The sequence below is a fragment of the Podarcis tiliguerta genome (assembly GCF_965153285.1).
Source record: "Podarcis tiliguerta genome assembly, chromosome: 5".
Lineage (NCBI taxonomy): Eukaryota > Metazoa > Chordata > Lepidosauria > Squamata > Lacertidae > Podarcis > Podarcis tiliguerta.
This window is the reverse complement of record NC_139538.1, coordinates 136,171-150,859: the sequence shown is the minus strand read 5'-3', so window position 1 is coordinate 150,859 and position 14,689 is coordinate 136,171. Positions and strand designations below refer to the sequence as shown.

At 48.8% G+C, this 14,689-nt stretch overlaps 2 protein-coding genes across 7 annotated transcripts in view; both read left to right on the top strand.

Moving 5' to 3' along the window:
* The window catches only part of DLG1 (discs large MAGUK scaffold protein 1), a 93,104-nt gene that overhangs the window by 17,585 nt on the left and 60,830 nt on the right, over positions 1-14,689 (top strand). For all 6 annotated transcript variants that reach the window (XM_083442024.1, XM_083442023.1, XM_083442022.1 and 3 more), the window contains one exon: positions 5,489-5,659. In XM_083442024.1, coding sequence (XP_083298150.1) covers positions 5,489-5,659 — 171 coding nt within the window. The remainder of the gene's footprint in view (positions 1-5,488; positions 5,660-14,689) is intronic.
* PIGZ (phosphatidylinositol glycan anchor biosynthesis class Z) overlaps positions 8,553-14,689 on the top strand; it is a 113,068-nt gene continuing 106,931 nt past the window's right edge. Inside the window, exon 1 of the mRNA XM_083442169.1 lies at positions 8,553-8,564. The gene's annotated coding sequence lies outside the window, so the exon portion shown is untranslated. The remainder of the gene's footprint in view (positions 8,565-14,689) is intronic.

Below are 14,689 nucleotides of genomic sequence, written 5' to 3'. Positions count from 1 at the left end.
CTTCAGATATTTATTCCATCAAGGAGGAGGAAGGTCTCCTCCTCTTGGTCTTCTTCTTTAAATAATCCTTTGGCTCCATGGTCTGATTCTTCCCCGTGACAGCTGATTTCCTCCTCTGGCCATCTTTTGTTCTCAGAATGATTCAGACTGCTGGGCAAAAGAGGCGGGAGGGCTGCAAACTGCCATTTGCCCACTGCACTGAAACGGGTGGGTGAATGCTGGAGTTGGCAGCACTCTGTCTGCAGAGGGAGAACTGGGAGCCGCAGGGCTGAGAGAGCACTTGAATTCCCAGCGCCTGGCTCTGAACAAAAGGCAGAGCATGGCCTTTTTGCTTGAGTGCTCAGGCAGTCTCCAACCTGAAACACGCAGTAGGGATAAGCTGTGAAGTTTTTCTACACCCAAGCAGTATATAATTTTTAATGAAATTTTATGAAATAAATAAATACCCACTGGCACCCCATTCAGCCAGTGCCCCCCTGGGTAAGGTGGGATGGCTTGGCCTCTCAACACTCACGCAAGTACCCTGCCCCTCCTCAAAGATTTTTTTAAAAAATATTTTTTATTAATTTTCCATTATAAAAACAAACATACAAAACAAACATCTTATTTATCACCAACGTCCTATTTCTGACTTCCCTCAGCCTTTCTGATGATTCTCCATTCTATTTACTTCTTCCACATTTCTCACTTAATATTGCACAACCTTAATACCTTATTTATCCCTTATTTTTTTAACAATATTTCTACCTTACATTTTCACAGAACTTCCTGAAAACCTACAAACGTTATTTGATTGTCACATAATGTTTGCATATATTCTGTAAATTTAATCCAGTCCTCAGTGAATCTCTGGTCACGTCGATTCCGGATCCTTCCTGTTAATTTATCAAGTTCCGCGTAATCTGTCAATTTCATTCTCCATTCTTCAATCGTAGGTAATTCTTCTTGTTTCCATTTTTGGGCCAACAATATTCTTGCTGCTGTTACTGCATATAAAAACAACTTCCATTCTTTCTTATTAACTTCATTTCCTGTTATTCCTAGTAAAAATGCTTCTGGTTTCTTTAATGAATGTATATTTCAACATTTTTTTCATCTCATTATATATCATTTCCCAAAAGCTTTTAACTTTTTTACATTCCCACCACATATGGTAAAATGTTCCTTCTTTTTCCTTACATTTCCAACATTTATTACTTACTTTATACATCTTTGCTAACTTCACTGGTGTAACATACCATCTATACATCATCTTCATCACATTTTCTTTTATTGTGGTACACACAGTGAATTTCATTCCTTCCTTCCACAATTTTATCCAATCATTCAGTTGTATATTATATCCAAAATCTTTGGCCCAATCTATCATAACCGATTTCACCTCTTCATCCTTTGTATACCATTCCAATAATAATTTATACATTTTAGATAAGATTTTAACTTCATTTTTTAATATTTTCTGTTGAAACCTTGATTCCTTATCAGCAAAACCTCTTTGTACTATATCATTTTTAAACATTTCATTAATCTGAAAATAATGCAGCCAATCATTAACATATTCTTTCACCGCCTCATATGGTTTCAGTTTCCATTTACTTCCCACCTTCATTATTAGAATCATAGAATCATAGAATCATAGAGTTGGAAGAGACCACAAGGGTCATCGAGTCCAACCCCCTGCCAAGCAGGAAACACCATCAGAGCACTCCTGACATATGGTTGTCAAGCCTCTGCTTAAAGACCTCCAAAGAAGGAGACTCCACCACACTCCTTGGCAGCAAATTCCACTGTCGAACAGCTCTTACTGTCAGGAAGTTCTTCCTAATGTTTAGGTGGAATCTTCTTTCTTGTAGTTTGTATCCATTGCTCCGTGTCCGCTTCTCTGGAGCAGCAGAAAACAACCTTTCTCCCTCCTCTATGTGACATCCTTTTATATATTTGAACATGGCTATCATATCACCCCTTAACCTCCTCTTCTCCAGGCTAAACATGCCCAGCTCCCTTAGCCGATCCTCATAAGGCATTGTTTCCAGGCCTTTGACCATTTTGGTTGCCCTCCTCTGTACACGTTCTAGTTTGTCAGTGTCCTTCTTGAACTGTGGTGCCCAGAACTGGACACAGTACTCCAGGTGAGGTCTGACCAGAGCAGAATACAGTGGCACTATAACTTCCCTTGATCTAGATGCTATACTCCTATTGATGCAGCCCAGAATTGCATTGGCTTTTTTAGCTGCCGCGTCACACTGTTGACTCATGTCAAGTTTGTGGTCAACCAAGACTCCTAGATCCTTTTCACATGTACTGCTCTCAAGCCAGGTGTCACCCATCTTGTATTTGTGCCTCTCATTTTTTTTGCCCAAGTGCAATACTTTACATTTCTCCCTGTTAAAATTCATCTTGTTTGTTTTGGCCCAGTTCTCTAATCTGTCAAGGTCGTTTTGAAGTGTGATCCTGTCTTCTGGGGTGTTAGCCACCCCTCCCAGTTTGGTGTCATCTGCAAATTTGATCAGGATGCCCTTGAGTCCATCATCCAAGTCGTTGATAAAGATGTTGAATAAGACCGGGCCCAAGACAGAACCCTGTGGCACCCCACTAGTCACTCTTCTCCAGGATGAAGAGGAACCATTGATGAGCACCCTTTGGGTCCGGTCAGTCAGCCAGTTACAAATCCACTGAGTGGTAGCATAGTCAAGACCGCATTTTACCAGCTTCTTTACAAGAATATCATGGGGCACCTTGTCAAATGCCTTGCTGAAATCAAGGTAGACTACATCCACTGCGTTCCCTTCATCTACCAGGCTTGTAATTCTGTCAAAAAATGAGATCAGGTTAGTCTGACATGACTTATTTTTCAGAAATCCATGCTGACTATTGGTGATCACAGCATTCCTTTCTAGGTGCTCACAGATTGTTCGCTTAATGATCTGCTCCAGAATCTTCCCTGGTATTGATGTTAGACTGACTGGGCGGTAATTATTTGGGTCCTCTCTTTTCCCCTTTTTGAAAATAGGGACAACATTTGCCCTCCTCCAGTCTGCCGGGACTTCGCCTGTTCTCCAGGAATTCTCAAAGATGACTGCCAGTGGTTCTGAGATCACATCTGCCAGTTCTTTTAATACTCTTGGATGCAGTTCATCTGGCCCTGGAGACTTGAATACATCTAAACTAGCCAAGTATTCTTGTACCATCTCCTTAGTTATTCTGGGCTGTGTTTCCTCTGCTGAATCATTTCCTCCAAATTCTTCAGGTCGGGCATTGTTTTCTTTATCGGAGAAGACTGAGGCAAAGAAGGCATTGAGGAGTTCAGCCCTTTCTGTGTCCCCTGTTTGCATTTCACCATCTTCTCCTCTGAGTGACCCCACTGTTTCTTTGTTCTTCCTTTTGCTACGAACATACCCATAGAAGCCTTTTTTGTTGCTTTTAACCTCTCTAGCAAGCCTGAGTTCATTCTGTGCTTTAGCTTTTCTGACTTTGTGTCTACACGTGCTGGCTATTTGTTTGAATTCCTCTTTGGTGGTTTCCCCCCTTTTCCATTTTTTGTACACATCCTTTTTTAATCTTAACTCAGTTAAAAGTTCTTTAGATAGCCACCCTGGCTTCTTTAGGCACCTTCCATGTTTCCGTCTCATTGGTATTGCCTGAAGTTGTGCTTTTACTATCTCCCTCTTAACAAACTCCCAGCCATCATGAACTCCCTTCCCTTTTAGTATTACTGTCCATGGGATCTCACCCAGCACTTCCCTAAGTTTTATGAAGTCGGCTTTCTTAAAGTCAAGAAATTGAGTCCTAGTATGCTTGGCTGCTCCTTTCCGTTGTATAGTAAACTTCAGAAGAGCATGATCACTTGCGCCTAATGATCCTTCCACTTCTACCCCATTAACCATGTCATCGACATTGGTTAGGACCAGATCTAAAATGGCTGTTCCTCTTGTTGCTTCTCCCACTTTCTGGACAATGAAGTTGTCTGCAATATGATTAAACTCTCATATGTCACCCAATTCCCCCTCATGTTAATCTTCTTCACGCTCAACACCTCCAATGGAGATAACCAATATGGGGTTTTTGGCTCCAATAAATTTTTATATCTATCCCAAACTTCAATGAGAGATCTTCAAATTATATGATTTTCAAAACCCTTATGTACTCATTTCTTATCCAACCACAAATATGCGTGCCAACCAAATCTGTTGTCAAAACCTTCCAAATCTAACATTTCTATGTTTTCTAATTTCATCCATTCTTTCAACCAACAGAGGCACGATGCTTCATAATATAATTTCAAGTCTAGCCCCTCCTCAAAGATTCAATGGAAATCCCGGGCCTGCTGGCTATGTCTAGATGGCCTTGGCGACTGGTCCACCGGGATGCCTTTTCCCAGCATCATTTGGTGCATCAGCTGCGGTTCCCTTTGGTTCCAGGATGGCCTCGTGCCAGGTGTCCCCACGTGAGTCACATCCTGACTCACTTTCCTCAGTGCTTGTGCTGGGTCAAGCAGGGCATCCAGGCTGTTGACCAGGGGCTTGTGGTTATGAGCCTGTTGGCTTTGCTCTTCCCAGGGGACTCTGTTGGCTCCTGGCTCATTTCTGGGCACAGTTCTAAATGGTGGTTTAGAAATGGTCTCAGATGGGTTTTCCAAAGGACATCCTCTTGGCCTGTGATCCTGCCCAGCGTCTTCAGGGTCCTTCGCTTGTGGGTTTTTCTGGAGAAAACTTCTTCCTTTGTCTCTCCCCTCTCCCCACCCCACCCTGGCAGGGGAGTTCTCCTGGCATCTTGTTCACTAGCCTGTGGGCACTAGGTAAAATCTGTGTTTCTCTTGGCTTTTGGTTGTTAATGTGCTAATGGTTTGTTTTTGTCCAAGCTCTTTAGTTTAGGTTATAGAACTGGTTTTCTAATGGCTAAAATGTTTATTGGCGGCTTGTGGTGTCTGCCAGGATTTGTTTCTTTATTTTGCTATTTTGTTTTGTTTTGTATTTTGCTTGAATGTATACTTTTTATTTGACTTTATTCATTGATGCTTTATTCTGGATTGGTTTATTTGATGTTTTAATGTAGGTTGCAATCCACTTGGAGATTTCTTTCTTAAAAGCATAAAGTGGCATAGAAATGAAATTAATAATAATAATAATAATAATAATAATAATAATAATAATATTTTATGGCATTTTCTGGGATGAGTATGTCTGTCATTTTGACTTAAGGTGTCTTGAATTCTGGTCTGCACAAGGATGGAATTTAAATGCCATAAAGAAGTAAAAGTGGGTGGTTCTACATGGGGAGGTGGAGTCTGGCAGGGACTCTGCTGCACAAGCGGGGGGGGGGGGGGCGCAACCTTGCTGCGCAACTTGGGCAGCCTGTGCTGGGACCGTTGCAGAGAAGCCAGAGCTCTCTTGTTGCCGCCTTCTTCCCCTCTTAAGTTGGGGAAGCAAGTTGTGTTGTTGAGGTTTGCCTTGTAAAATTGGTCTCCTTTTGAACCTTTTTCCTCCCCCAGAAATACCGTTCTCAAGATGACGATGACACTCCTTCGCCAGAGCACGGCTCCCCCCGGGAAACTCCCAGTGAGGCAGCAGCTCCAGAGCTTGTGCATGTTTCTGAGAAGAGCCTCTCTCAAGTCGAGAGCGTCCATGGATTTGTGTCCCACTCTCACATTTCGCCAGCCAAGGTAGGAGGCTCTTTGGGAATGATGTGTCCGGTGTCCGGTGAAAAGTTGCATGCCTTCTTCTTGCTGTAAAGATTTCATGTTCATTCCAAGTCCTACCCTTATGTCTTTCTAATTGGTGGGTTCTCATCATAACATGAAGTTCTGACGTGTTATTCATTCATTTCCTACTGCATCTCTGAAGCAAGGTAACCGGTTCTTCCTGTTTGAGGAATCTAAGGTTTCACTCTCTCAGAAATCATTGTTTTGATGGCTGTGTAGGATTTTGTCTGCAAATTCTTAGTCTATTTCTAGGTTATGGCATGAAAACCCGAGTATTCCTCTGTTGTAAGATTTTTTATTCAGTTGAGTTTAGGGTTGAGAGCAGGGTTTCCCAACAATGTGCGAAATTAGCCAGGTGTCAGGGGCATTTTACTACTGGCTATCAGCTACTTACGAGTAAGTGAAGATGCCTGGGTACCAGGATGGCGCCTGACATTTCCACTATCTGGAGGTGCATGCCTGGGGATCAGTGGATCTGGACTGTTTTCACATACGAATACCCCATCCTGTAGAAATCCATTTGTTATCTTTTATCTGTACAATCAGAATGAAAGCAAAATGCTTTTTCTGTGCAGCCTGAGCAGGAACAGTGAATGGCTTACATCTTATTGTTGTCACTTGCCTTCACTTATCCCCCACCCCACAGTTTCTCTGATAATAATATGTGACCTTAAAAGAGGGGTGCTCAGAACAACACACATAGGAACTGGACTGCTGGCACATTTTGAGCCTGCACTGACCTGGCATTGACCAGGCATTGACCTTTTGCATCATGGTGGCAGCAGTGGGAGTGGCGTGGGTTTCTGAGATTCAGGAGTTCCCTGCTCAGCACTAGCAAGGTTGCCTTGGGTGGTGAGTTCTGGGCAGTGGGTTCAAGAGGGCTATGGACAAGCTGCCAGTGGGGCTGGAGGGGACAGCTGTGAGAAGGGCGGGACCCTGAAGCAGTTCTTTCAGTACCAGGGAGCAGCAGCTGGTGGACGGTTTTTGAAAAGCGGAATGGCTCTTGGGCCGGGATGGAAGGACCATGATGAACCAGACAAGAAGAGTCCTTGTTTAAACAACAGAAAGGTGGATGGTGTAAAAGCAGTTCAGGAGAGGGGAGGCTGCCATGGGAGGTTGTGGTGCAGCTGGCACAGTCCAGTTGGTGTGCTGGGAGGCTGGGCATGAACTCCTCAGGTCATCCTCCCCCAACATGCTGCCCTCCAGCTGCAACTGGTCTGCAACTCCCATCATCCCTGAACATTGACCGTGATGGGTGGGACTGATGGGAGTTGGAGTTCACCAACCGGGGGGCACCAGGTTGGGGAAGGCCGCCTTAGGAAAGCAGCTGTACCCTCAGCCCCCTCCCTATTGCTACCACCTGCAGAATAGGGTTGCTTCTGTCAAGCTGCTTCATAAGAATGCATGTGAAGTATGTTGAATGATGCATCATGCAAAATTCTTCTTGGGCTTTGGACACACCCAGTGTTTGAAACTCCCGTTGTTCTAGGCACATTTTGTGACAGGGAATTTCATTAGCGTGAACAGTCTCTGAGCTCTGGGTGCAAATACTGTGCCTAAGATTTCAGATTAAAATTGCAGAGTGGAAGGAAAGGAGGACCTTTTTCTGCCTCCCCACTTCCAGCTACTCTCTGACGACTGGAGAAGAGACCCTCTTAAGAATATTAGGGAGGGGGGCACACAAAGGACTAGACCATGTGAAAAATGAACATAATATTTTAGCTGCAGTTCATTCATTTTCAGCTTTGTATTCTTGTTATAAAAAAGTGCGCCTAGACATTCCGGTGTTGCGCCCATAACCTTGGTTTAAGGTGCCCTTTAGCTCCTGGCTTTCCTATCTCTGTTTCTAACCCTGCACACATCGGGGCCTGAGGTGTGCTAAAGGAGAGGCTGAATGAGTTACTTGCCTCTGCCATCCTCACAGTGAGAAATGTAGGGCAGATAGGTGAGCCTGGACTCACTTTGACAGGAAGGGGGCTTGAAGAACTGAGGCCGATAGCAGTGTCAGGCAGGGAATACGGGAAACTGGTGTCAGAACTTGGAAGTAACCCACAGCAGTCAATGGCAGGTGCCTCCCGGCCTTTCCTTCTCCCCAGCCCTGCCTTGAAACACACCCTCATGCCAGCCTCTTCCTACCTGAACCAGCCCAGGGGAGGATGGGAATTGGCAGAGCAGGTCTCCCAGCCCCAGAAAGACAGGAAGAAGCAGCCTGCTCAGGGATTCGGAGGGTGGGGGCAGCTGCCTCATCTGCCTTCCTCTGCTAGGGGCAGAATCCTCAGGGACCTGGAAGCGGCTTAATGCAATGGAATGTAAACTGTGGGCCTGCAGAGACTGGCTGGCTGGCTGAGGAATTCGAACTCTGCTCTGTGGTGGTTGTCCCTCTGAACAGAAATCTTTGGCGGTGCATTTGCTTTTGTAATGGCCTCTAGGTGGAGATGTTGCAAAGGAAGACCTTGGCCACAGGCCTCTCAGGTTACCAAATATTGCTTTGCCTGCATTCACATGGCCATTGATTCCATTCTCATGGCCTTCCCCGACTGTTGATTTCCATGTTAGGTTTGAATTTACACACAATGTAACAGCCACTTCCAGAACTATAGTGGAATATAGTGGAACATAAGGAAACAAATGCTAAACTTGCTCTATTATTTGTAAACAGTTTTTTTCTGGAAGCGAAAGTGATCACTAAGCTTGCACTGCACTACGATAGTTTGAGAAGTGGCTTTTACGTTGTGTGAAAACTGAAATATAATGTGGACTTAACAGTTAAGGAAAAGTTATGAAAACGAAGTAAACTGGCAGGTGAATGCAGCCTTGTTTGTTTGTTCAGTTTCATTCCTACCTTTCATGTACGTAGTCCCAGGATGTGATACATAATAAAACTAAAACATACAATAAACATCAGCCAGCAGTGGTGCCATCCGTATGCTGATAATACTCAGCACAGTTTCTATGGCATCTGTGGTGTAGCGAGGGAGACGCACCTGGACTCTGTGGTGGGCTGGATGAGGGCCAGCAAACTGAAGTGGGATTTTGACTAGGCTGGAGGTGCTCTTGTGGGTGGGTGGGTGGTTCTTGGGCCTGGGAATGAGAGAGACTGCCTGTTCGGGGGGGGGGTGCTCCACCTGGAAGGGGCACCCATGTGCCCTGGGGCTGCTTCCAGAGCCGTCACGGCTGGAGGCTTGGTTGCAGCCATTCCTATGTCTGGAGCTAGTGACAGATGAATGGGTAGGCAGAGGAGGTCTAGCGCACGTCAGGCTGTCCAGGCGAGGCAGAGACTGGAGACATGTCCCCCAGTGCCACTCTCTGAGACCAGGTCTGCAGGAAGGATGGGAGCTCCAGCTGCCCTGCGCCTCCCAGGCCACACAGACAACTGATCCAGAAGCAGACTATGATCTATGGCCGTGCTTCCCAATTGTTGGTCCGTGGACCCCAAGGGGTCCGCATAACCCACCCGGGGGTGTGTGGTACCATACACGTAACAAAAACTGCCATAGAGAGATCAACATTTTAAAAAGTAGAGGGTCCATGGCTTGACCTTTGAAAAACAGAGAGTCTACAATACTTAGCTAATTGGGAACCAGCTGATCTATGGTGATCTGTCATGTCTATGATGATGAGCTCCCCAGTATGAAGTGTGTGCACTACAAGCATTGTTTTGGGTAGTAAATGTTCCCCAATGTCAACCCAAGGTCAGCTTGGGATCTGTTTGCAAAGCACGGATGAAGAACAGGTTCCAGGTGTTTTTGTTGGCTGGAGGTGAGGCATCTTTCCTCTCTAGGTGGGAGCAGAAGGGTGCTCAGTGGGCGGCTCCTTGACCTGGATAACTGGGCAAGAAAGACTCTTCACTTGGGAGCAGCATAATCTGTAGATCTGAAGTGGGCAGAACGTGCAACAGACGGAAGTTGGATTAATCAAGAGGCACTAAGGCAGTTGGGAGGGGGGAGGCAGTGCCCGTCTGTCCGTCCATCACAGCTGCTGCTTGTGATTCCACTTTGAGCTGGGCTGTTTGCTTCTCCACTGCAAGACGTTTTTGGAGCAACTTCTAATAAGGCCACTGTCAGGGGTTCAGGAGAAGAGTCGCAGGAGAGGCAGGAAACGGAGAGCGAGGGGGAGGAGTCTGAAGGAAATGTCAGCGACGACAGTAGTCCGAGGTCTCTGAGTCTCTCCAGTGACTCGGAGGATTCACAGAAAGGGGCCCCCATGGTCAGGGCAAGGGGGACACCTCGGGAAGAAAGGGCCAGAGGGGACTCAGAGAGTAACAGCTGGAAATCCGGACCAGCTTCCCCCCCAGAGTGCAGTAGGGGGGAGGAGTCCAAGGCATCGGGATCAGGGAGCGCGCAGGCAGAGGGAGAACGTGAGGCAGGAGTGGCCACACCCTCGTCAGGGAGCGAGGAAACGGTCATCAGGAAAGTTAAACGCGCGCGCGCGCCAAGTTCAAATGTACAGGAGGGCGGCAAGGTGAGCAGCCCGGGTAGGGAGCCAGGTCCTAAAGCCCGCCGAAGAGAGGGGGAGGAGTCAGAGGGGTCAAGCTCTGCGTCAGAAGAGTCCAGGAGGGAAGAGACACCGGGGGGTAGTAAGACCCAGAGGAAGAGAGAGAGAAGGAAGAGGTGGAGTAAGATTAGGGTGTTAAGCTGGTGCACAGGGGGCGGAGATCCAGATAGAGCTTCGCCGGTCTAAAGCTCAGACGTAGAGCTGGGACGCTGAGACTTGTAAATGGACACTATTCTTCAATAAAGACTTTGATACTGTACTACCGGCTAGCGTTGGTCCTTGGTGAGCTGGGACCCGGAGCCAGCTCTGACAGTAAGCTCTATCTCACAATTTTAAAGTTTTGGCACCAAGAACCTCGCCACGTGAGTTGACGCAGCGAGGGCAGAGGAGGGGTGCTTCCAGCTCACAAAACTCAGGCAAGATGACGACGGAAGAGCAGATATCAGCCCTGCAAGAAGCTGTGACACGACTCAGCACGGAGGTAATTGCATCCAGAAAAAGAGAGGAGGAAATGAGTAGCGCCTACCGGGATCTCCAAGTAAGATTGGACGTGATTTCCAAACAGGGGCCACCTGGATCCAGAGCAGAGGGCATTGGATTGGGAAAGAGGGGAGGCAGCCTTGTATCCCATTTTGACGGGAGTTTACAGCAGTACCCCAACTTTAGAGCAGACCTGTTGTTTGCGCTGGATCTGCTTGACAAAGACTTTAGAGATGAAAGAGAGAAAGTGGGGTTTATCCTATCCCATTTGCATGGTGAAGCCAAAACGTGGCTGAGAAATTTATGGAGGGACAATGATCCGGCGCTCCAAGACGCGAAGGCTTTCATTAAAGCTATGGACTCGTGTTTTTTATCAAAGATAGACGTTGATATTGCCAGGAGAGACATACATGGACTTAAGCAAGGCAAAGCCAGCGTGAGGCAGTACCATACGCGTTTCTTCGGACTGGTTCATGCACTGGGATGGGACAAAGCTTCTGCGCCAGTGAGAGATCTCTTTTGGGAGGGCTTGAATGCAGAAGTAAAAGCTGAAATTGGAAGGGGGGAGAGGCCAAGGAGCACCCAGGAAGTGGTCCAGAGGGCTCTGGAGATCGGGGTGCATCTGGAGGAACGTCCTTACAACAGAGAAGAAGGACGTTGGGGAAGGGCACCAGCCCGAGCACCTCCCTTCTATCCCAAAGAAGCAGCGCGGGCGCAGTCCACGCCCTCACAGGGCGGGGGAGAGGAACCGATGGAACTTGGAGGTGCCAGGGCTCAGTCAGCTACCAGAGCCCTCACGCCGGGAGCAGTCAAACCGAAGCCTCCTAGAGGGAACAGGAAGTGCTACATCTGCGACAGTGCTCAACACATGGCGAAAGAGTGTCCCCAGAGGCTCCACAAGCATACTGCAGCATCGGCAACAGTGACAGAAGCAACGCAGCAGGGAAACGACAGAGTCTGGCTGGAGGAAGAGGTACTGGGGTCCAGCCAGACAAATCAATGAAACAATCCCCAGAGATTTTGCAGCCCACGGACCCCCTCCCACCCAAACCAGTGGTGCAGCTTACAGCGTCTCTCCAACTGCCCAACGGAAGCACTCTGGAAGTGCCGATCACCATTGACTCTGGCAGCAACGCCGACTTTATAGGACTGGATTTTATTCAGCAACACAATATACCACTGCTGCCAGCCACACTGCCCCTGAAGGTTGTCACAGTGGATGGCAGAGACTTGTTAGGGGGGCAGGTGGTGCAACAAACGCAACCAATGGTGATGCGGATTGGGAACCACCAAGAGGTCATCAGCTTCAACGTCACCAAACTGTCAGGCACGCCGGTAGTCTTGGGCATGAGTTGGCTGCACAGGCACAGTCCAGCATTGGCGTGGTACCAACGCCAACTGACCTTCGGTTCCTCCTATTGCGCGGAACATTGCATTCTTCATAGCCCGGAAGAAGGAGGGGAAGACACGCAGCTACAATTGAGCACGCTGCAAGCAGTGCCACGCAAGTACGCAGCGTTTTTGGAGGTTTTCTGCGAGAAGGAAGCGGACAAGCTGCCTCCCCACAGGCCCTATGACTGCCAGATTGACCTCCTGCCAGGGGCGACGCTGCCAGCCGGGAAACTGTATTCCATGTCTGAAGACGAGCTGCAGGAACTCAAGGAGTTCATAGACCTCAACTTGAAGCGCGGTTTCATCCGGGAGTCGAAGGCAGCGGGGGGCAGTCCTGTATTCTTTGTGAAGAAAAAGGACACGCCCCAAAAAAGACTTGTAGTGGATTTCAGGCTCTTAAATTCAAAGACCAAGCCCACAGCCTTTCCAATGCCCAAAATAGATGACCTGCTTGCAACGGTGAGGAAAGGACGCGTTTTTACAAAGTTGGATCTGAGAGGGGCGTACAACCTGATTCGCATACGGGAGGGGGACGAGTGGAAGACTGCCATGTTCACGCCCCTGGGCACATATGAATACAGAGTTATGCCCTTCGGTTTACAAAATGGCGCCCACTGTTTTCAAGCGTTCATGCATCACGTCCTGGCGGGTCTTCTCTACAAGAAATGCGTCTGCTTCTTGGACGACATCCTGATATTCTCAGAATCTGAGGAGACCCACGAGGGGGACGTCAAGGCGGTTCTGCAGCGACTGCAGGAGCATCGGCTATACGCCAAGCTGGAGAAGTGCCAGTTCGACAGGAAGGAGGTGGATTTCCTGGGCTACAAGCTGTCGGACAAGGGGCTCGCCATGGACAGCGCCAAGGTTCGCGCGGTGTTGGATTGGAAGAGCCCGCGCAATCGGAAGGAGGTCCAGAGGTTTGTGGGGTTTGCCAACTTTTACCGCAAGTTCATCAAGGGGTTCGCGATGCAGACAGCGGCCATTACCGACACGCTCAGCTCAAAGAAGAAGAGGTTCATCTGGACGGAGCAAGCGGAGCAGTCCTTCCAGAACCTCAAGCGTCTCTTCTCGTCCGAAGGGCAGCTACTGCATGTGAATCCCGGCAAACCGCTGAGGGTTGAGACGGACGCCTCAGACAGAGCCGTGGGCGCCGTACTGTTGCAGGAGGACCCACAGGGGGACTGGCGCCCGTGTGCCTTCTACTCCAGGAAGCTCAGCAAGTCAGAGCAGAACTACACCATCTGGGACAGGGAGTTGCTGGCCATTCATGCAGCATTCAAGGCGTGGCGGCACTTCCTCATCGGGGCCAAACACACGGTGCAGGTTCGCACGGATCATAAGAACTTGGAGTACTGGCGCACGGCAAGGTTCCTGAACCAGCGGCACATCAGATGGGCGGAGTTCTTTGCGGATTTCGACTTCAGGATAGAATACATCCCAGGCGACAACAACATCATGGCAGATGCACTGTCCAGAAAGCCGCAATACCTCGAAGAAGCGGCGCCAGCAGCGGCCAAACACATTTTCGCCCAGAAAGCCTGGGCGTGCGCTTCTGCAACTGTGGACATAGAGGCGGTCCGTCGAGCACTGCAGGAGGACTCCTTCGCTCTAGCCAAGATGGAGGAGGTGCGCAAGGGCACGGTGAAAAACGACGAGTTCCAAATACGAGACGGATTGCTCATCCGCAGAGGAGCACTCTATGTACCGGGAGATGAGCTCCGTGCGAAAGTGCTGCAACAGTTACACGACGCGCCAACCGCCGGGCACTTCGGCAAAGAGAAGACGGCGGAACTCGTTGCCAGAGATTTCTGGTGGCCCAAGATGAGGGGGGAAGTCGCGGAGTACGTCTCGAGGTGCGACACCTGCCAAAGGGCCAAGTCAGTACACAAACCTCCGGCAGGACTGCTCGAACCGCTGCAGACCCCGAGCGAACCGTGGGAGAGGGTGGCACTGGACTTTGTCACGGATTTACCCAGCTCGAGGGGTAAAACGGCAGTGCTAGTGGTGGTGGACATGTTCACTAAAATGGCCCACTTCATTCCGTGCGCGAAGGTGGCCACGGCAGAACAGACTGCCAAACTGTTCATAGACCACGTCTTCAGAGTGCATGGACTGCCACGGTCTATCTTGTCCGACAGGGGGCGCCAGTTCATTTCGAGCTTCTGGCAGAAGCTGATGGGTTTCCTGAACGTCAAGATCAACCTAGCGTCGGCGAGACACCCGCAGACCAACGGACAAGCGGAGCGCGTCAACGCCATCATGCAGCAGTACCTGAGATGCTATGCAAATCAACAGCCGACGACATGGGTGGACTACCTGCCGCTCGCTGAGTTCGCCTACAACAACACGAAGCACGTGTCCACAGGGGTGACGCCGTTCTTCGCCAACAACGGGAGGCATCCCAGAACCTTCCCGGGATTGGAGAGACTAGGGGAGGGGGAGCCACAGGCAGCGGAAGTCTTGGCGGCGGAATTGCAGGAAGTCCACGAGCAGCTTAGGAGGCAGTTAGAGCTTGCAAAGCACGCATACAAACTGCAGGCTGACAAGCACAGAAGGGTGGGGGAAGACATACAGGTGGGTGACTGGGTGTGGTTAGCGGCCCACGCAGTGCCGACCAGATCCTTA